Raw genomic sequence first — 22,746 nt, 5'->3', positions numbered from 1 at the left:
GTGAGTAAATTTTAAATACCATGAAACAAAGCCAGTACTTAGGAGAATGTGAAACGTCGTAAGCACTGTCACTTTTTGTAATAGAATCTAGCAGCTTACCTTGGCTTCTTTGTTGGTGAAGATGAAATACGGTGGTCTGGGTGCGTAGCACTGATTTTGTCTAAAGTAGGTGGGACTGGATCACACTTTGACCATCCCCCCTCCCAGCTGCTGTCAGACTGGGAGCCAGCAGATGCCACGGCAGAAGCCACAGACAGCGAGCGAGCAGTGGTGAGGCTCAGGCAGTGAGCCCGGTCCTGACACAGATCAGCGGCACCTCCAGATGTCTAAAGCTGGGTCACCTTGATGCTTGTGGTGTGACCTTTCACCTCCCATGGGGGCAAAGAGAGGTGACATTTTTCTCCACATATGAATTCCATATACCAAAAGATTACTGATACATGGTACCCTCTAGGAGTCTTTGGATGTCTTGAGATTTAGCGATACCTTATTGCTTTAAAGCAGTGCCTCTCGATCACCTGGTCTGGTTAAAATGCAGGTTTTGATCCCGTAGGCCTGGGGTGGGGCCCATGATTCTGCCTTCAAAAAAGCTTCCAGGGGATGTGGAAGCTGCTGGTCAAAGGAGCACACTTTGACTCTCGAGGACTCAGAACCCTCAGTCCCTGTGGATGCTGTAGGATTCCCTCAAATCCATAGCTCTTTCCCTCCCCTTTTTCCTAGGTGTGTGTTGGGAAACACTACCATCCTGGCTGAGTTTGCCACCGACGATGAAGTTAGCCGCTTTCTGGCACAGGCTCAGCCGCCTACACCTGCAGCAACCCCCAGTGCACCCGCCGCAGGTTGGCAGTCGCTGGAGACCGGCCAGACCCCGTCGGACCCCGTCGGACCTGCTCTGAATCTTTTCGGTGGGTCCACAGGGCTCGGGCAGTGGAGCAGCTCGGGCGGCGGCAGCGGGGCCGATCTTGCTGGCGCTTCACTGTGGGGGCCCCCAAACTATTCTTCTAGCTTGTGGGGAGTCCCAGCTGTGGAAGACCCCCATAGGATGGGCAGCCCTGCTCCCTTACTACCTGGTGACCTTCTGGGAGGAGGGTCGGATTCAATCTGAACTTAGAACTTTCAACTCTGACCTCGTGACCTTTTTTGGAACAGCAGCAGCACTAACTTGACCTTTTCGTTTTTTTTTTCAACTTGCAATAAATACATTTTTAAAAGGAAAAAAGAAAACGGAGAGAGGAAAAAAAAAGGTGGGTCATTGACAGACTGTCTGAGCACATAGTTGCCTCCCTTATAACTTCAGTTTTTTCGTTTGGAATATGAATCCAAAAAGAGAACATATCACTCTTGAAATACTTGAATCATGAACGCCAACCTAGAAAGACAATGTGAAGCAAGTACACATACCATTTAAATTTAAACACAAAAAAATTAAAAAAATTAGTTTCTAGTTTTTCACTTTTTTCATGTTATATGGAAGTTGTTGCTAAGAAACATATATACTGAAAAAAAAATAGCTTTTTAACTTTGTTTGCACTGGGTGTGTTTCCGTCCTTAGGTCTACCACGTTTGGGAGGGAGGGGAATTCAAAAGAATTGTTGGGGTGGCGGGGGGAAGACTTGACGGAGCCTCACTTTAAAAACAAAAACACAAAACCTAAAAAAAAAAAAAAGAAAGAAAAAATTTGTGATTGGCTGGTTGATAAATACCAGTGTGTTCTGGCACATGTAACTGCCCAGGCATGCTCGTTCTGGTATGTGTGTGCACGTGTGTTCATGCGCATCCGCGTGCATCCTTCTCTCTGTCTCTGTGTGTGTGCGCGCCCGTGTCCTCCTCCTCCTCCCCCACTCGATCTCAGAAAGCTGCATTGCTGACAGTCTGCAGGCTGGCTGGCCGGCCATCTGCTTTTTATTTTATTTTATTTTATTATTTCTTTTTTTTTTAACTATCAGAACACACAGGCACCGGGAGCCACTGCTTACTAAAGCAACTCCGTTGGGCTGCATTAAGATGAACAGAGTGCTTTTTAATGATTTAAGCAGGGAGCTCCTTTCCATTTGCAGATTAGCCTGAGTGAGTTTTCTCTTGCTTTTCTTTTGACCTAGCAGTAGAGTGGGAGCACTGCCAAGTCCAAAAGAGTAGGAGAGCAGGAGGTACCTCTTGGAGCAACTGTGTGTTTATTTATTTCTGTTTTTTAAAGTACGTGGCCACCAGGCACATCTGAATATCTGTTAGGTTTTTCGTCCGTTAGTCTGAATGGGAACAGATGATATAAGAGAGTTTTTTACTTAATGCCGTGTCTCAAAAGCAGAAAAACCATGTTCCCCCTTTCTTGTGTCATCAGGTATGAGGAGTCATCAGAAAGTCAGGTAATGCCGCATTAAAGGTTTCCATTGGTTCTCTTTTTCGTTTTACGAAAACGGAAACAAACAGGTTGTGAGCAGCCTCCTGAAAGCACCTGCAGCTTCTCCCTCTCTGCTCCTCTCTCGCTGAGCGTTACCTGTGCCAGGCCGTGGCGTGTTACAGCACCAGGCCATCACTGACAGAAACGTTTACTTAACGAATGTTCTTAAACCAGTGTGTACTTCAAGCGTTTCCTTTTGTTTCTCTGTGTTGTGTATTTCCTGTGTATGTGGTTTTGCTTAGGCAGGTATAAGTTAGCAGAGACTTTTAAGTATTGCACCTTTTTTTGGTTTTGACCTCTTTATTTTTTTTTTTTCCTTGCAATGTTGCTTTTTTTATTTCGGTATTTAAAGACTTTTTTTTTTTTTTAAAGCATCAATGTAGTAGTACTCTGGGCCGACTAGGGGGCAACTTTAATCCACAGTTATCACCAACATGTATGTACTTATGTTGGAATCAACATGTATCAAACTGCTTTTTGTGAAGAGTTCTGGCAGACCCAAAGGGGTACCCCTTTATACAAAGCAGATGGCTGGCGGGGCGGGTGGGGAGGGGGGAGGGGAACGTATGCCGGTAACGTGCTAGCACTTGTGTGGACATCCCAGTCTGCATTATACTGTTTAACATAAAGTGCCGACATTCTGTACCAGCAAATACCTGCCCATTCCAACCCTTGGTGGGAGCAGACCTCTACTGTCCTCCGTAACTTGCTGCTAGTGAGGACAAGGGAGTTTTTCTTTCTTTAGCATCTTCAGTGAAGGATACAACAATGCCTAATGTATTTGACTTTTAGCTTGTGTCTGTGTGTAGGTGGGTGGGTGGGTGTGTATAGGAAAAGGCAAAACTGAATTATTTGCATTTAAATGGTTTTATGAGACAAAGAATGGGAATTCTGTAGTCCTCTGGCTTACCCTGTTGATTATAAACCTAGCCTCAAAAGAGATTGACATGCGTAATTCGAGTGAGCGTTCGCTCATATAAGTCTTTATGCACCCTTTGTGGGTAGGTGGTCAAACTTGAGTCTCCAGCGTTGGTTCAGTCCCATTGGATGCCTTGTAGAAAACTAACTGTGCCCTCTTCCTGCTCTCCGGTTTTCATCACCACCACCATGCCCCTTCCACCTCTGCCCTTGTACAAAACATCTCCTTCCAGCCCCTCCACCTGCTCTCCGTGTGTGGAGCAAAACCCTGTGGTGTGTGGTGATGTCCAGGTGGAGAGCAGCTGTGTTCAGCCATCTACAGAAGGCGAAATCTTAGTGGCCCTGGGCCAGGAGCATGTCCCGAGGCTCCCACGAGCCCGTGGCGACCCTGTCCACTGCCGTGTCCTGCCCCCCCCCCCCTCCTCTCCTCCTGCCTGCTGGTTCCTTGGCCTGCACTATGGGTTAGTTGAGTTCCTTACGATACTACGGTGAAAGCCGGGTGCTAGAGCCCCTCTTGTTTACAAGACATAATGAGGGATTTGAAATATGTAAAAATAAACATGAGAAGCTCAAATGTTCTTCCATCTTAAGCTTAAAGGGAAAAAATTAAAAACTTAAAAAAAGACCAAAAAGTGCGTATATATATACATATAAATATATATTTTAGATGAAGACTAACTCTGGGAGCATTTAACAGTGTTTTTTGTTTTTGTTTTTAACATTTATTTTCCTGCTTTAAAATTTGCAAGCATTCTCAGGAATTCTAGGGTAGGAAGCCAGTTTTTTGAAGATGGTTTATTTAACCGTATCTTATCCTAGATAGACGGCTGTTTCTTTCCTGTTAATAAACTTTTACAAGTTCCTGAAACTTCAAAAAGTTTAAACAATTTTTACTTAAAAAAATGTAAAAAGAAAAGTCTCCAAACATTATTGTCATACTGGGGATCACACATTTTAAAACACATAGAAAGAAATATTTTTTAAAAATTATCAATTTAGCAGCAACAGGTCAATTCGTTATCTTAAAAAATAGGGGAGAAGGATTAGCTTTCTAAGAGCTTTATCACGGATTTATTTGAAATTGTGTGTCATTTAGTGGGAGTGTTTGGCTTGTATAAATGGGAATGCCATCACTTTGTTCCTTTCCATTTAAGAGGGAACTGACATCTCCCCTAACGATTGTTATTTTTTTTTTTTTAAGGGAACCCTTCTCCCTGTCCCTCAAACCCCAGCAACAAAAGAAAGAAAGATAGAAAGAACAACTTAGGAAAAAAGTAAACTCTAATCTGTAAAATAGTACGGTTGGATTGCTGAGAATCTATGTAAAGAGCTAGGAAATAGAGGTTAATAATTTTTGGAACAAATTTTAAATATAGGCATTACTAGAGGAAAATATCTATGGACTGTTCTATTAATGAAGAATGTCTGTCTTACCTCCCCGCTTGTTATGGGAGGAGGAGAAAATAAGAAGAATCTAATAAGGAACAAGTGATTTTACTTTTTTAGCTCCCAGCTACTGTTGTGCTCATTTTAATTGCTGTTTTGAAGATCTGCTGCTTAATTATCCCCATCCCTCAGCTGGAGATATGGAGTATTTCCTTTCAGTTTTTCGTGATGTTGAATTCTCCTTTTGTATTCCCTCCTGGGGCCAGGGGTCAGAATTCCCAAACATGACCACAGCTTCTTTTAAACATCTAAGCTTCCCAGTGGGAAAGAAACTCCAGCTCGACAGGTAATGGGTGGGTGGGGCTGCTGCCTGCAATTTCTCTAAAACCGCTTTAGTGCCTTCGTACATACACCCAGACATCCGAAGCAGGAGGAGCTCGTGTGTATGTGCATGTGGTCCAGCCACTCCACAGATACAAGTACGCTTGCCCATTAAGGAAATTGGAGTGGTTCTGGACAGGCCCCAAAGGCAGTGGGCTAAATTTAAAATAAATAAACAGAAATCAAGGAAGTTAAATATGCTTTCATGTCTTGATAATGTGGAATGCCAAGATCCTTCCTTGTGTTATTGCCCTCGTTACTGTGCACTGACTTCTCCAGGTGTGTCGCTTTGACAACTACATACAGTGATTTGGAAAGTCTGTTTGTGTTGGGCCAGTAGAAAGGGGTTTCTATTTTTCTGCTCTTGTCCTTCTTTGTCTCCTCTCCTTCCCCCCCAAACTCCCCCCCCTCCATTTTTTTCGTCAACTTGCTGGAAGCTTTGCTTTATTGGTTGGCAGTGACCTAAGAACAGGATATAGTGAGGATATAATGGAAGAGAAAAACTCTTTTCTTTCCGTGGTATTCTTTGGCAAGAGCCATGTCTGCTGAGAGGTTAGGTGGCTTCCATAACACTTAGAAAATTTGGTGGGAGCGGCTTCTCTTCCACCACATTCTGGCATGTGTACGGAGGTTTGCTGGTCACCTCTCATTATGTAGATTTATCTTGTAAACATTTCGATCATGTAAATTTGAGCTTTCCAATTTTTACTAGTTTCCTTTATTTTTTTTAAACACTTGATTACTAGTGGCTGGAGGTGCCCATCTTTCAAACATCACAAACTTGGTTTCGGTCTACCACATGAGTAGCCAAAAGGAAAAAGCACTCATGGGGAAGAGACGTCTTCCATCAGACTGGAGACCTCTACTGGCAGTTGAAATCCAGTGCCATGACCTAATTTTAGGTGTTTAAAAAAAAAAACCCACAAAAAAACAAAGTTCAGATCTCCGAGACACTGTGAAGAAATGGATGGCCCATAGGGCATCTCTGATCCCTCCATACCTAGCCTTGATCTTCTCCATTTGCGACATGCACAGAAGTTAGCAGTGCTGCATGTTAAGGTTCCAAACCAAATTCTTTCACCAGTGTCCCCCAGTAAATCAACATTATCCATTGATTGCCATTCGATGTTTTATTTATAGCAGCTTAATTTTCTAATTGTATGGCTCCTCTTCTAAGAACTTTCCCACCTCTTCTGATGTGAATGTAGCATAAATTAGTAGTTGGTTCTTCCAAGTTCCTGTGGGTTGAATGCGGTATCTGAGATTATGCAAAAAAAAAAAAAAAAGAAAAGAAAGAAAAAAGAGAGGAAAAGAAATTCCTACCTAAGAATTTGGAAGAGCTTTTATTAATATATCTAGCAGAAACTAACATTTCACGGGCTATTGACGACGTGTTGCAAATATTCACTTGAATTTTTGCCATGGGGGGGCAGTTTTTGTAAGGTTAACAGCCAGATTCCATATCGACCTCAGATGCTGTGTACTTTTTAATTTTATTTTTTTATATTTTGCCATGTTGACTCTTCTCTTAAACAAAATGAAGATGTCTCTGCTGAGCAAAATGCTTAAGCCAAGCCTGTTTTCCTCTGCAGTGTAAACAAAATGTTTTCAGCAGACTTGGCTGTAATAGCCATCTCTAAGATTAGGGAACAATTGAGTCTTTATATAGAAAAGGTCCCCTTCTACCCCATCCTCAGAGTTCAAATTCAGTATATAACACTTTGTAGGTTATTGTTTGGATTTGGGGTTTTTTCTTTTGTTTCAGCTATCTATAAGGTCTTTTACTAGGAGTAGAGATGCATTTTTAGCTGGTTGGGGAAAAAAATCAAACTTTTTCTTCTCCAGTTTTTGCCAAGTTTTGTCACACTTCAAGCCTATGCATTAATTACGCTTCTTAGTGATACTGCAAAAAGAAATCTTATTCTTGAATTGTTTTCCTTCCTGTGACTGTCTTGCTGAGGCTGCATGTGATGGTGCAGTTGAAAATATTCCAGCCTATGTGTCCAGTGAATTATCAATCTATAGACCTCAGAACCCATTCAGAAAATAGGATGCCCTCACCCTCTGCTGCCCGTTGCACCACACCCTCTTAGCTTTCTTACCTACAAGTACAGGGTGTCCACACAGTCTAGAAACAGGTAAATACACATAATGTTGTCAAGAACATCATCAGTCTATTAAAAACAAAAACCCACATAGAATGTTCTCTGTATTTCCAGAGTCAGTGCGTACCCTGTAATAAGCTCTGTAGGTTTATGGCCAGTGCCAAAAGTGTGTGTATTTTCAGAGATGGTCCCTACTTTTTATTAATGATGGTGGTGTTTTCTTGACCTTGAATTTGACAAAGGGGGTACTGGCATCACATTCTTTAGATTTAAAATAATGATCAGCTTCAAGAACCTATGAACATAGTAATAACTTAATAAAAATAGAACACTGACCCTCCCTGCCCTGCCCACAATGCTTCCCCCGCACTGCCTTCACTGCCAAAGAAAAGAGGCCATGAACATTTACAGGATGGCAGAGGGAACACTGGTCAGGAAACAGAACAACTCCCCACTGGCCGGGCATTCCTGCTATACTTAGGTGAGTGGTCACTTGGACTAGATCTGAAGGAATTATCAAGTATTCTAACGTGAGTGGTTTTTAAACTGTCAATCTCTTGTAGTATCCTCCTACCACCACCACTTAAAAAAAAAAAAAAAGAAAATGACAGAAGCTGCCAGTGTTTGCCGCACAGAATTTAAATAGTTCTTGGCAGTTAGCCACATACCTGAGTTTGTTTTTAACGAGAAACTGCACACCAGGAAAATTGGTACCACCCTGACCAAGGGGTCTCTGCCAGACTCCCATTGTGGGGTCTTCATTGTGACAACTGCTTGTTTTGTCCATGGGAGAGGAAAGGTCAGATGAAGGCAAGAAGTGTTCTGTTTTAAATAAAAAAGAATTAGTGTTTCCCCAAAGCACTTTGTGCCTCAGTTCAGTTTTCAACACTATCAGTCCTCGCTTCCCAATCCACTGGCCCGTCTTGAGCCAAGGTTAATACGTTGAGACTGTCTTTACAAAAAGAAATTCCTCTTTACTGCTAATGGGAACAGCAAAAGAAAAATTATGAAGATAGTTTACAATATCGTTGTAGCAGAGATGTGAATTGAAGTCCTTTTCTTTCCCTTCTCCCCTGCTTTCTGGGACCTCCCACAGAATCTGGCATGCCTTCTCCCTGGGCTCGACAGGTGTGCACGGTTCTGAGGGCTGGGTTGTAGGAGGTGAGCTGGAGCAGTCTTCCTGCAGGACTAGCCTTACAGCAGAGCTTTATGGAAAGGAAGAGAGTCTATCCTAAATGTGTTCGCCAAAAATGAACAAGGCGGGGGGGTCTTTATACAAAACTAAGCAAAAACCTTTGGAATCCTTCAAGAAGTTAACATACCTTTTAAAGGTAGTACAGGTTCTCACCAAGTGATGCATTCAGCATGACACTTCTCGCCAGAAAGTTCAGGATAAGTTGGAATAAATGTGTTTAAAACACCACCCCTACCCCCCCTTTTAATTTTGTCCAAGGAATTAGTTACTTAAGTGTAGTATTTCTGAATGTGCCTTTGTGAGTACAGAGACCGTCTGTTCTAGGAAGAAGCTAACCGTGGGGATAAAACAGCAAGGCGGTCAGCGTAGTCTTTAGGGAAGTCAGCGATCCTCCTGGCGGTCCCCAGGGGCGGCTCTGGAGTTTTCATTAGCATCGATATTGCACAGTGTAGAGTTGTGTGGAAGAGATTCTGGGGCTCGGGAGGGAGAATGAGGTGATGATGGTGCACAATGACAGAGACCCAGGTTCATCCAAGAGTGCAGGTTGAATTGATCTATCTGCAGTACCTAGTTTCCTTCGTGTGTGTGTGTGTGTGTGGCTGTTTTAGTTTTTGTTTTTCTGTAAGCACTGGAGAACTGAAATATGGTGATGTTTGTGACACATTCATGCATGTCAAGAAGGCGTTTTCTAGCTTCTTCCGTGTGCGGGGGCGGGCAGCGCATTTCCACCCTCTGAGTCTGTGTCCTAAGAAGGCAGTTACTTTCCTCACATCATGTTGCTGTTTATGCGAACAGGGTATTACACGCAAGGAAAAAGCTTCTGAGAGAATAAGATGGAAGTGTTTGAGAAAGAGAAGAGAAAAATCTGAAATCATATTTTATTTCTTCAGAACTATTATAGTTAAGCATAGAAATCTGCAGTGTCTCTTCATTTGCTTTTGTGTTTGTTTTAAACGATGCCACCTCTTCTCCCCATGCCCTATCTTCTAAAGAAACCGCAAGTGAATGCTAAGGGCCATCTCCATAATTCCTCAGAACTCCCCAAAGAGGAAAACAATCCCTCCCGCAAGATTCCTTCAGCTTCATTCAGGAGACAAAGGGAGGAGAGATGCGGCTTTCTGTGCTTCTCTCTCATTCCTCTCTAATGGCCTTGAAATGTATTATTATGCAAATGTGAATTTTGATACTGAATTTAAGAAGAGGTTGTTGGATTTTTTCTTTTTTCAGAAAAAAAAGGTCCCATATGTGGTCATCATTGCTTCTTTATTTTGTAACGTGAATTGTAACTATGCATTCTGCAAAAGGGGGGGTGGGGAGGGCAGAAAGGGGAAGGAAGTAGCTTTGCATCCTTGTTCTACGGTTTCTGTGTCCATGGTATCCCCACATCCTGGCGGGGAAGGGGAGTGAGAGCCGGAAGCAGTCAGGTCGGCACAGTGAGGTGGAAAGAGACCTGGAGCCCTCCCTGCAGTCCCGGGGAGGGGGGCGCTGCAGTTCCTGTCAGCTGGTGTGCTACAGGATTCTCCGCCCTAGCCGTGCAGTGTTAGCCCAGGGCGACAGGGGGCCCCAAAGGCCCTAGTGTTCTCTGGGAAAAAGTACTCATCCTTTCCTGAATTCAGAACCCTTTCAAGCTCAGGAAACCATGCCTCACTCGTGCTGACCTTAAAGTTAATCTTTCTGTCGATTTCCAGAACTCCTCCTCCTCCTCCTCCTCGCTCCTTTTAATTTTTCTTTTTTTCTTCCTTAATCCTTTTTAAGTGAACTTATTTATAAGGAAACTGCCCTGCTCTGTGGGGAAGAGGACTGTTGCTTGGCAGGCAAAAAGAAGTCTCTTCCTCATCCACGACCCCTCAGCCAAACGTAATCTCTCTGCTTCCTTGCATTTGTTCCGCTAGAGAGCTAGTGAGCAATGAGGTGCTGGACACGGGAACGCCTACAGCCTCCTCCTCGTCCTCATAGAGTTCCTTTGTTGATTTTGCCTGTGGTGAATCCTGGCACCTGCGTTGCTCTGGTCTAGGCATTATCTGCAACCTACAGTATCATAAGCCAGAGATTGTTCTGCCCGTATTCAGTGTTTCCACGCAAGCAGTTTTTGTTGTTGATGTTCACAGTACTGTAACGAGTAACAGACTTGATCACAGTCTCCTCGTGCCCCGTGCAGGGTGTATAGGCACAATCTTATCAGGGTTCCAATCTGTTAGATTGCCTTTAGACAAAACACAAAACAAACAAAAAAATAAGATCCTGACGTTTCAGCTGTCTAACACAAAACAATACCTCGAGGTACATTTCCCCTGCGATGTAGACCCTTAACTCCCCTCTCCTTCTCTGACACCAGTGGGTTATCCTTTTTAAAATATGAATGTGTAAATAGTAGGATAACTTTTACAATTTTTTTCTTTGCTGTGAAAGTAGCCCTGAAATATGATATTTTTCCATTTTTTTTAAGCCATCTGAAGTTTCAGATCTTCTTTCATGCTTAAGAAGAGAAAGCAGAACAGGTCAGGGGAGTGGACGTGCATTTGTGGGGTGGTGGTCTCTCCACTGCCTCCCACACACAGTGGCAGCCGACCCGTGTCCAAACCCTGTTTCGAAGAGATGCCATCTATTCCAGATCTAATTCCAGGGTGAGGAGTGTCCAAATTTCTCTCTTCCAGAAGATCCATCCCCTCCAGGCACTGCAGGATGTTTTTTAACCTCAGACCTTGAGCTCTCGACCTTTCCTGCTTCACCCGCAGGCTCACTTTTTGAGTAACCGAGTAGCATTCTGTGGTTCATAAAGGGACTCATCCCTGGCATTTCAATTCGGCACTGTAGAATTCATAGACTTACCACTTTACAATGCTTTAGAAATGTATTGATTTCTTACTTAGAAGGAAATTCATCTGAGACGTGCAAACAACCTTCCTGAAAGGTGTGGGCACCCTCAGGCATATTCCTCTGAATGCCTTTCTACGTGAAGCTTGAAGCTGACATTAGGTAGAGGGATATAACGTTTAATGAATGCTGCTTGTAGGATCTGTCAGCTACGGCTCTCCTAGATTTGGCGACCCACAAGGCAGGGTCAGAATAGATCGTTTTGAATAGCTTCTTCACAAATGCCTCTCCCCCTGCCCCCCCCGCCCCCACCGCATCTTAAAGCTAAACCCTGTATCTGTTTAAAGGCCCTTTTTAGTTTGAGCTCACCAATCTTGTATAGTGACGACTTCCTTCGAGGGAAAGAAGCTTGAGAATAAATGCACACCTATTCACCACCCACCTTCTGATTTGAGGCGCTATCCACCTTTGGATTTTATTTCTGTTGTTTGTTTGGAGGCCCCTTTTCTGTCGGTCTCCTTCCTCCGGTCCCCCATAAGTTCGTAAGTTCTTACTGCCCTTATATCCATCCACGATGCTCCCAAAGGGCTTTGCTGATCTCTGCACTTCTTTCCTGGGACCCTCCCGCCCCACCACCCTTTGCACACACCAGTGACCAAAGTGTGTCCAGTGATCTCACAGAAGTCGTCAAAAATGGTGCCTGCACCACGAATGTGCTCACAGAGACACGTGCACAAGATTCTGCACCCTTGGCCTTAACCTCTGTATGACTTAAGGTGCAGGAACATTTTTAACAGGTTATTAAAAAAAAAAATCCTTCTGGGAGGGGAAAAAAAGGCAGACAAAACAGCTCAATTGTGCCCACTCCTAACTCTGCTATTTGCCTACAACTTAATTCTGTGCCCACCCCACCCATCCCTGTTTTGAGTAACCAAAAAGAGACAACAAAAGCAACCTGAGGAGAGGTTTCTGGACTATTTTATCTTTCTCCATTTAGCTGGAGATATAAATGCTGCTTTGGGTTCCATAATCCTAGGGGCTGTGTTTACATAGTACAATATATCCTACCAAATCAGGAAACAAGCATGGGAATCTCTGCAGTGAGAGAGAGCTAATTAGGTCGCCGATGGTGAACAAGAGAAGTGAGGGGGTCCAGGGGTGGGCGGCACAGGAGGGAAGAGGGAGAAGTGCTCCCCTCCTCCCTTCGCTTCTCTCCTTGGCCCCTTTCAACAGAAGGCACAGAGAAAGGCATCAGAAAGAGGCTGGAGTTTTAAAAGGCAGCTTTCCAACTTTGCACACAAACAGGTTAACAGGAAGGTACAGCAAAAATCCTCTCATCTGAAACACTCAGCAGAAACAAAACCTACCAACCTGACTCCATAGCTGCACATAGTGACGCTCTCTGCAAGTTACCTAGAAGTGTTTTGTTTTTCTTATACTTGAAATAGCTTTTACGATGTTACTTTGGCGGCTTTCTTTTCTCTCTCCTGGCGGGCAACAGAGGAAGCGGATGATGGGATCCAAGGAAGTGTGAGGGGAGAAAAGGAAGGATATGGCATTGTCTTTTTTGTGTGTGTTTCCTTAAACATATAGAGGTTTAATCGAACTCCCATGTGTTGAAATTGCTCCTCATATTACTGGTTTTACATGGACACAGAAACTAGGCACTTTAGAGGTGCACTTGCATGGCAGGCTGGGCCCCCCTTTTCTCTATTTTACTTTTTTAGTATAGTGGTACTTAAAATCACTGGTTCACTTAAAGAAAAAAACAAACAATAAAATGTTAAACTCTACTAATGTACAAATAAGCTGAAAAGTTGCATTTTATGTGTATTTTTCGCCATAGCAGGTACTGTATTTCTCATGCTGGATTTAAAAAAAAAAGAAAAAACCAACAAAAAAAACTAAAGGGTGGTGTTTATTGGATTGTGACAGGTTGCGTATTGAGGAACTAAGTCGCCGTCATTTCATTAAAACTGAGAGATGATGTAATGCATATATAAGAGTTTTCTGAAGGGTTTTTTTGGGCTTTTAAACAGCTTATTTTTGTTTTGTTTAGTTTTTTATTTTATTTTATTTTGGAAAGATATGATTGTATTATGTGCAACTCAGTTGCTTACATTATAACTACAAAATATTTTTGGGTTCCTGGAAAAAAAAAAACAAAAAAGAAAAAAGACTAATAAATGTGTTTGGCTGCTAAGCATTGATTGTGGTTTCCTGTTTTATTCTGCCGATTTAGTTTGTTGTTGGTTTATGTTTTGTTTCTTCTTCTCTCTCCCTCCCTGCTCCACCCACGGAAGCTCCCCGAAATTCAGCATCTGAACTGGGCCTCCGTTGTGTCTGTCTCGCCCTGTGAGGTTTTGGCTGTTGGGGTGGTCAGCATGGCGGGGCGGCGGTGGGCCCAGGCTCCTCGCTGCCTGCCCCCAGTGCGGGGTCCCCAGTCTCTAAAAGAAACTTGATATTCTCCTTCTGCCTCTTGTTGTTGTCTTGTTTAATCCCTCCTTGCCTTTGGAGTGAGAACCAGGGGAGCGGAGAGGAATGCCCGCCGGAGGCTGTGGCTGACGAGAAGCCAGCCCGCTGTTTCCAAAAGTCCTGCACTCTGCGCCCCACTCTGCTCTGAGCACTGCCGGCTGGCTGAGGAGGTTGCCCCCATCCCAACAGGCTCTTATATATGCTTAGCTGCTAAAACAGAGACTTGTTGGACATGTGGCCATGAAGCGCCTCTAGAATGGCAGAGGGGAGGAACGGAAGGAAATGAACATTTTCTAATTCCCAGGTACCATTGTCTGACTTCATTCTCAGAATGCTGTGCCAAGCAGATGGCAGCGAACCCATTTCACGAGGAAACTGGCTCAGAAGAATTTAATTAGCTAATAATAGGGAACACTGATCGCTTGCTTACTATAGACTGGGTGAGCCATGTAATGTACATTCACTTATTTCATTGAAACTCCTCTCAATCACTGGTGAAACCGTAACAGGAATCCAGATAGGATCCAGAAGTTACTGTGCCAAAATGCCCTCTGCAGAAAAGCACCTGGGTTTCTGAGAAAATGTTCTTAAGTGAGTCTTGTAGAAAGCGGTAGGCCATACACCTTCCAATTCTTGGGTGGTAAACTACGTCAATGCTGGGCAATGTGAGACGAGGTGAACGAGATGCTTGAGAACAGCTCGAGGGCCGGCCTGTTCCAAGCAAGTGCTATTTCTGAGGAATAGAGAGCGTTGCAGAAACTCTGAAGACATGTATCACCAAGGACTTTATTTTAAATTTGGAGTATTTTAGAAATGTGTCAATGGCTAAGGATGGGGGGGTTGTAGAATGAAAGGTAATGGTTAAGACTTTAGCATCCGACTTAGCCTTCCTCACACCTGTGGACCCTGCCATCACCTTAGGTGACTCCCAAGTGTCCACATGGAAATCCGCCCTAACAGCCAGGCTTCTACGAAGTTTCTTCCTCCAGACCACCCCAGCTACACACTCCCATAGTCACCCCAAATCGCTCCCCTCCAGAATCATGAATTTCAGCATCCTTGACTTTACCCTTGTGTCTTCCCAACTGGTTCTCACTCCTGTGTTTTAAAACTCATCAGCCACTCCAGGACACTGACCTGTTTACTTTCTTCCAACCCATCGGCCCTCTCTTTCCTCCTTCCTAATGCAGGTTAGGTTTGGTAGCCCATAATTTCAACAACATGGTTGCTAACACCTTCCCTTGCTGCTCCTGTTTTGACAACCATGTGACAAAATCCCCACTTTGGAAACCCTACTCTGTATTTTCTGCCAGTACCTAAGAGCAGCATGGCTCAGAAAAAAAGTCACGATGGGGCCAATAAGGACTCCTGTCAGTCTGTAACCAACCGGCAATGAGACCTTGACGCGACGCAGCGAGCATCCTAATGCACAGAGAAAGAAAATGAGAGGTGTCAGAAAAATCCCCTAAATTCCTGCTTCCAAAGTGTAATCAGAGAGAGGTGCTTCCCCCTTCAAGTGCTGCTTCCTTCAGTGTGTGGGACCCTTTCCCTTCCAGCCCCTTTGGGTACATTTGACTCTCCATCATCCATTTTTTCTTCACGTGTTTGGCTGGGAGCCCTGGCCAGTCGGCATGCTCAGTCAAGTCCATGCTATTGTAGACACCCTCCTGTGGGCCCCTGTCTGGCCCCTGCCCCACCAGCTGCTGTCCCATGTTTCTTCTGGAGAAATTTTCTCTCCTCCCCTTCCTGGGTCTCTGCCTCTGTCGTTCCCCTAAGGTCACTAACAGCCTCCCTAGTCCAGTGGACACGGCCATTTACCTCTTGATACCATAGCCCCCGGATTTCCTTCTATGCTCTAATGTGTTCCTTTACCTCTTCCATCTCTCTCAGCCTCTGTTGCCTTGGCCAGGAAATGTTGGATTTTGTCAGTGCTCAACCCCAGGCGCCGCCTTGTTCTCTGTGCCAAAATCCTAGGTGATGTCCTCCTCACTGGCCGCCTTTCTTAATCCCTTTTTTCCTCTGACTGAGCTCTAAATTTTAAATTTTGGAGTGCCCCTGGGCTCAGGCCCAGTCCTGAGTTTTGCTTTCTAGTCACGTTGATCCTCCGAGATGAGATCAACCAGCCCAGGGTGTTTTGTTTTGTTTTGTTTGACAGAGAAACACATCGAGAAAGGGAACACAAGCAGGGGGAGCGGGAGAGGGAGAAGCAGGCTCCCCGCTGAGCAGGGAGCCCGATGCGGGGCTCGATCCCAGGACCCTGGGATCATGACCTGAGCCGAAGGCAGACGCTTAACCGACTGAGCCACCCAGGCGCCCCAACCAGTCCTGTGTTTTTAAAAATACAACACATGTTGCCATCCTACCCAAATTATATCTCCAACCGTGGCCTTTCTAATGTCCTGTCCAACTGACTCACTGTCTACTTCCAAGTCTAACGGTCAAATCCCTCCACCTTCCTCCTCAAATCTACTTCCCTGGTCTTAACCATCTCAGTAAATGGCACCACCGTTCACCTAATGGTTCAAACTCACAGCTGCTTCACACCACTAATTCAGCCATCAGGAAACCCTTCAGCTGTATGTTAAACATACTTACCCACATGGTCCACATCTTCCCACAAGCAACTCAGGTCCAGCCACCACTGCAGGAGGCCCTCCCCATCTGCCATCCTCCCCTCACGCCCACCCCAGATTTCTCTGCTGGTTCATGTCACTACCCTCCAGGGCTTTCTCCTTAAAATAAAAATCCAAATTCCACCATGGTCCGCAAAACCCATACTCAGTCGCATTCCCTGTGATTCTCAATCTCAATCCTACACGATCCCTGTTAGCTTTCCTTCTCTCAATCACACCAAACTCATGCCCACCTGAAGGCATCATACTTCTTTTTCCACTGCCTGGAATGCTCTTGTCCCTGCATCATTGTTTGGTCTCTGGGCAAACGTGCGGTCTTAACTTGCTTATCCCATCAAAAATAGCTGTCACTGGGGTGCCTGGCTGGCTCAATCGGAGGAGCATGCGACTCTTGATCTCGGGGTCATGAGTTCGAGCCTCACATTGGGTGGAGAGATTACCTAAATAAATAAACTAAAAAAAAAAAAAAAAAAAAGCTGTCACCCCCACCCCCACCCTAAGTTACTCTATGCTCTTGTCCTGCTGTATTTTCTAACAAGAAATTATCGCTTTCTTTTTATTATTTATTTATTTGAACTAGAGAGAGAGAGCAAGCACAAGGAGGGGGAGAGAGAGGAGCAGAGGGAGAAGCAGACTCGCCACTGAGCAGGGAGCCCGATGCGGGACTCGATCCCAGGACCCTGGGATCATGACCCGAGCTGAAGGCAGACGCTTAACCGACTGAACCACCCAGGCGCCCTGGAACCTACCACTTTCTAAAATTATCTTGTTTATTCTTCATCATCCATCTCCCTCACTGGAATGTAAGCACCACACAAAAGGCAGAATTCTTTTTTTTTTCCTTTTTAAATTAAGTAGGCACCATACCCAATTTGTGGCTTGACTCAACGACCCAGGAGTCCTATGCCAGTCAGGTGCCCTAAGGCAGAATTCTTTTCTGTGTTGATCACCAGCTCCAGAGCCTAACACTCCTATGGTTTTAATTACCATCTGTGTGCTAATGACTGCTGAATTTATATTTCCAGCCCTTACCATTGGGCTCCAGACCTGGATGTATAATCGTCTACTCAACATTTCAAAACACCTAGACATCTTAACAGCACTGCAAACTCAACACATCCAGAACGGAAGTCTGTCCTGCCTGCAGCCCCGCCTCCCACCCCGTGGTATATGGCATTATCATCCATTCAATGATAAAACCTAGAGACCCAGGAGCATCCTTGACTCCACCCTGTCCCTTACTCCCCAGAATTAATCCATCACTAAAATGGATTGAGTGTACCTCTTAATCTCTTCCCTTTCTTCAATTCCTCTGCTCTTACTTCTCTTATCCAAGCTAGATCTATACCCCTAGGTCTTATCTAGTCCACGGCATTAGTCCAACTGGCTTCTCGTGTGTCATTCACCCCAGTTTCCCTGCCCCTGATCCATTCCATACATAACAGATGGAATATTTTCAAAACACAAATCTGATTAAGTCACCCTCCATCATTAAAGCCTTTTAATGATTTTCCATTGTTTAGAATAAAACCCCCAAATATCTTGTTTCCAACAAGGATCTCCTGGTCTGGCCTCCCATCTACTTCTCCAAATTTACCTCCCTCTCTTCTTGCCTTTGTCCTCTACCCTGTAGCCTCATCAGCTGACCACTGTATCCCAATGCCTAGTACAATGCCTGGCACAAAGTATGCACCATTGAGGAATGAATGATTCTAATGGGCAACAGGACATTACATCAAGAATTTAAGAAAGAGGGACGGGGGCGCCTGGCTGGCTCGGTAGGGCATGCAACTCTTGATCTGAGGGTTGTGAGTTCAAGCCCTATGTTGACTGTGGAGCCTACTTAGAATAAAAGAATTTTTTAAAAAATGTAAGACTCCTGATCTAGAGATGTTGATTTAGGTAACAGTGACAACCAGCTGGAAGTGTCTAGGTGGCTTTTGAAGATCGAGAACTAAAGCTTTGGAGAACCCGCAGACTCAGAAGGCAAGCCTTGCAGATGTGCAAGCCGTTTCCAGTGGGAGGAAAGGTGGGTTAAATCTTGGGGAAACTCCCACTGCTTCCTTTTCCAGGAATGAGAAGGGGAAATGTTAGCAACAAAAGAGCAGTCAGAAAGGGAGGGGACTCAGTACAGTTTTGTTTTCAAAGCAAGGGGGAGGGCTTGTCAAAATGGCTAAGCACTTCAATCAACCAGGAGGAGTGATTTAATATAGGAAACAAGAAAAATTGTTGGACTCAAAAATGAAAACGACATAAAGCCGTACATTAGGAAGCTGGCTCCCAGTTCTTTCCCTGCCTATTTCATTGCCTGCATGTCCCCCCAGTACACAGACTTTATTAGTGATTATTTTTTTTTTAAAAATACTGAAGTATAGTTGACATACAATGTTACATATTAGTGGTTCTTCATGCAAATATAGACAAACGAATATGTTATGGGAAAGGGCCTTTTGATTTGTTTATTACAGGAAGTTTGTTGAGGAATCAGTGAGTGTGGTTTGGAGGAAACCAGAGGGCAGAAGTTATATGACAGTGCTAAGGAATAAAGCAGGGAGGGGGGCACATTTGTTCAATACAGGAGGAGTCCTGGACGGTGAGTGAGGTAGGGAGTCAGCTTCTATTCTTGCCTTTGCTCAGCACTGTACACCTGGGAATCATCAGCCACATTCTGCAGGTGAGAAGACCCAGGTGCTGAAAGATTAAGTAATTGCAAATCACACAGTGCCAGGAATGGTTGGTGAAGACGCAGCCAGAAAGAGAGGTTTCCATGTTAAGGAGGTAACAGAGCAAGTGAAGATGTTTCTATAGTGGGAGAGACCTGTGCTTTTTTTTTTTTTTTAATCACAAGAAGGGAGGCAGAACTAGAGAGATTAAAGATTCGACATAAAGTAATTGAAAGAGCAAGATCCTTTCCTGAATGAAGATCTAGAAGACTGGAGGCAGAAACTCCTATGTTGAGGGGGAAAAGTGACAGCAGGGTGAAGCAGAGGCAGGAGGGAGGGCTGGAAGACTGAGGTGACAGTTGAGTTTGCAACAGTCACAGTGGAAAGTGAGAATAGTAAACTCATCACTGCACATCAAAGCAGTGACAGCTCTGACACACTCCGCAAAGAGTGGGAAGCTCCCGGAAGTAAATTCTTCATCTTCCCAGAATTGTCTGCCCTCACCCCCAACACCGAGCCTCTGCAGTTCAAGAAGGGATGTAGAAGACTTGAGTGACGAGCCCAGGTAACTAACTGATGGGCTTCTCTGATGGCCAAGGTATTCTGGAATTAGTGCTTCAGTCAATTCTGGCTGCTAATTCTGGAGTCTAGGTGGAGGCACGAAGGATCCATGGAATGGGGACATTGAAGAAATGTGAGAGGTGGGGAAAGAGGAAGTGTAGTGTCAGGCTCTAACTTGTATCCTGCCTACTGTGGGCTTTAGTTCTCCCTCTCTGCTAGACTCCTTTGGGCAGCATTCATTCATTCATTCATCTAGCAGACATTTACTGAACACCTATACTATGCTAGATCCTGTGCTAGGTGCCAGGGACACAGTGACCGAGATGTCATGATCTCTGATCATGATGACATGATGAGATGATATGATCTCTGCCCCCACTGAGTCTGCCATCAGTTGGAAAGGCAAAAACACTGAACTCTGGGGACACCTGGGTGGCTCAGTTAGTTAAGCGTCTGCCTTCGGCACAGGTCACGATCCCAGGGTCCTGGGATTGAGCCCCGCATCGGGCTCCCTGCTCAGCGGGAAGCCTGCTTCTCCCTTTCCCACTCCCCCTGCTTGTGTTCCCTCTCTCACTGTGTCTCTCTCTGTCAAATAAATAAAATCTTAAAACAAAACAAAATGCTGAACTCTGGTGAGAGTTATGAGAGGCCTATAAGAAGACAGGAGGTCACTCGTCATCTAGGAGATCCCACAGGTGTGATCCATAGGGTTTTGAGTGAATCCATGAATAAATGAAAGCAAAAATGGAAAGGCGACAGAAAAAGAAACTTGTCAAAAGTAAGATCTTGAAGCCTTGAGATCTAATCAGCAACTCTTTTTTTTTTACAGTAAGCTCTACACCTAAGGTGGGGCTTGAATTCATGACCCTGAGATCAAGAGTCGAATAATGACTGGGCCAGCCACACGCCCCTAATCAGCAACTTTTAATATCCCTGAAGTATCATGGTTACTGGCAAAGGGGAGTTCACCTCAGCAAACAAGCTGGGACTTCAAAATGGAATTCCCCTGGGAGGTCTCCTCCTACTGAGGAACTCAGAAATAGGTTATTTTGGGCGCCTGGGTGGCTCAGTTGGTTGAGCGACTGCCTTCAGCTCAGGTCATGATCCTGGAGTCCCGGGATCGAGTCCCGCATCGGGGTCCCTGCCCCGCGGGGAGTCTGCTTCTCCCTCTCCCGCTCCCCCCTCTTGTGCTCTTTCTCTCTCTTTCAAATAAATAAATAAAATCTTAAAAAAAAAAAAAAAGAAATAGGTTATTTCAAAGCAGCATAGTTCCTGCTACTGTACATTTGGAGCTGCCGAGAACCAGGTGTCTGGAGCCCATCTGCCTGCAGTTAACTCCTAGCCTTCCCTCCTCCACATGAACACTCTCAAGACGCTCAACCTGCCCACGCCTTTGTTTTGCCACCTGCAAAATGGGGATCATAATAATGGCTAGCATTTACTGAGCACTTACTCTGTGCATTGCACCAAGAGATTTATTGTATTCTTTTTTTAGATTTTATTTTTCCAAATATTTTATTTATTTATTTTAGAGAGAGAGAGAGCGCACGCACAAGCCGGGGGAGGGGCAGAGGAAGAAGGAGAGAGAGAAAATCAAGCAGACTCCTCACTGAGCGCAGAATCGGACACCAGGCTGGATCTCAGGACCCTGAGATCATGACCTCAGCCGAAACCAAGAGTCCCACTTGCTTAACCGACTGATCCACCAGGTGTCCTCAAAATTTTATTTTCAAGTAAGCTCTATACCCAATGTGGGGCTCGAACTTAACACCGTGAGATCAAGAGTCTCATACTGTGACTGAACCAGCTGGATTAAATGAGATCATGTGTAAAAACCGACTGCCTGATACCTAGTAAGACCTCCATAAATGTTAGAGGTTTTATCATTATTGGCCAACCACAGGAAAGACTGGGATCATTAGGGAACATTTTTTGGACTGAGCCTGAAGTAGGAGGTAGTGAGAAAAGAGGTGTTCCAGAAATGCCTTTACCAAGTCGTGAGGGGATAGGGCATGGTGTGTGCTGGGAACTACACAGCGTAGTGGCTAAGAGTGCAGACTCTGAAGTCGGGTGGCTCCATTACTAACTGGGTGACCCTCAGCAAGTCACTCAGCTTCTGGGAGTCTCAGTCCCAGCACTGGCTGAAATCCATTTTTTCTGCAGTTTCGTGCAAGGGGCTCCCTTGGAACTCAACAAATGCCGATCTCCCTTGGACATCATTGCTCCTCAGAGCTGCGCTGGTGTGAGACAGGCAGTCGCAGTAAAGCTGGGCTGGGCGACAACTGTAATTAGTAATAGCAAACACAGGGGCATCTGGGTGGCTCAGTCGGTTGAGCATGGACTCTTGTCTTGATTTCCGGTCGGGTCATGATCGCAGGGTCGTCACATGGAGCTCTTCATCAGGCCCGCGGTACCGGGGGAGCCTCCCCGAGATTCTCCTTGCCCCTCCCCCTGCCCGAGCGCTCTCTTTCTCTCTAAAATAAATAAATGAAATCTTTCAAAAAAAATAATAGCAAAACACATAGAGGGTTTTCTAAGTGTCCCAGACATCCCTAGTCTATTACTCTAAGCTCATGGCAATCTTTTTTTTTTTTTTTTAAGATTTTATTTATTGGGCGCCTGGGTGGCTCAGTTGGTTACGCGACTGCCTTCGGCTCAGGTCATGATCCCGGGGTCCTGGGATCGAGTCCCGCATCGGGCTCCCTGCTCGGCGGGGAGCCTGCTTCTCCCTCTGACCCTCCCCCCTCTCATGTGCTCTCTCTCTCTCATTCTCGCTCTCTCAAATAAATAAATAAAATCTTTTTTTTAAAAAAAAGATTTTATTTATTTATTTGACAGAGAGAGACAGCGAGAGAGGGAACACAAGCAGGGGGAGCGGGAGAGGGAGGAGCAGGCTTCCTGCCACGCAGGGAGCCCGATGCGGGGCTCGATCCCAGGACCCTGGGATCACGACCCCAACGAAGGCAGGCGCTTAACGACTGAGCCACCCAGGCGCCCCTAAGCTCATGGCAATCTTAAGGGCAGGTCTTAATGTACCTTTTCCAGATGGGGACACTGACGCACAGAGCGGCTAACTTACGAAACGCCAGCCACGTTGTTTGTACACGAAAAGACACTCGCCAACCCTCACCTCAGCAGCCCGCGGCCGGAGCGCGACGGCTCCGAGCTCCGCCGTCTCCGGGACCCCTGGGCGGGACCAAGCGGAGGAAGTCCCGCC

The 22,746-nt window shown here is 45.1% G+C and overlaps 1 protein-coding gene and 1 long non-coding RNA gene across 3 annotated transcripts in view; one reads left to right on the top strand and one right to left on the bottom strand.

Annotated features, from left to right (window-relative positions):
* Window positions 1-1,425, top strand: part of TNRC6B (trinucleotide repeat containing adaptor 6B) — a 244,520-nt gene extending 243,095 nt beyond the window's left edge. For both annotated transcript variants that reach the window (XM_034987461.1, XM_034987462.1), the window contains one exon: window positions 721-1,425. In XM_034987461.1, coding sequence (XP_034843352.1) covers window positions 721-1,105 — 385 coding nt within the window. In that variant the 3' untranslated portion in view covers window positions 1,106-1,425. The remainder of the gene's footprint in view (window positions 1-720) is intronic.
* Window positions 1,426-10,504: 9,079 nt separating this feature from the next.
* Window positions 10,505-22,713, bottom strand: LOC117998651. Its single transcript, XR_004676039.1, has 3 exons — window positions 22,660-22,713; window positions 14,989-15,094; window positions 10,505-10,586 (listed from the first exon to the last, which is right to left on the bottom strand). It is a non-coding gene; the product is annotated as an uncharacterized LOC117998651 (long non-coding RNA).
* Between the last annotated feature and the right edge of the window lie 33 nt (window positions 22,714-22,746).

The sequence above is a fragment of the Mirounga leonina genome, unplaced genomic scaffold (genome assembly GCF_011800145.1).
Source record: "Mirounga leonina isolate KUSES-001 unplaced genomic scaffold, KU_Mleo_1.0 Mir_418, whole genome shotgun sequence".
Taxonomy (NCBI): domain Eukaryota; kingdom Metazoa; phylum Chordata; class Mammalia; order Carnivora; family Phocidae; genus Mirounga; species Mirounga leonina.
Note: the sequence above shows the minus strand (reverse complement) of the source record. Positions and strands in the feature narration are given on the sequence as shown.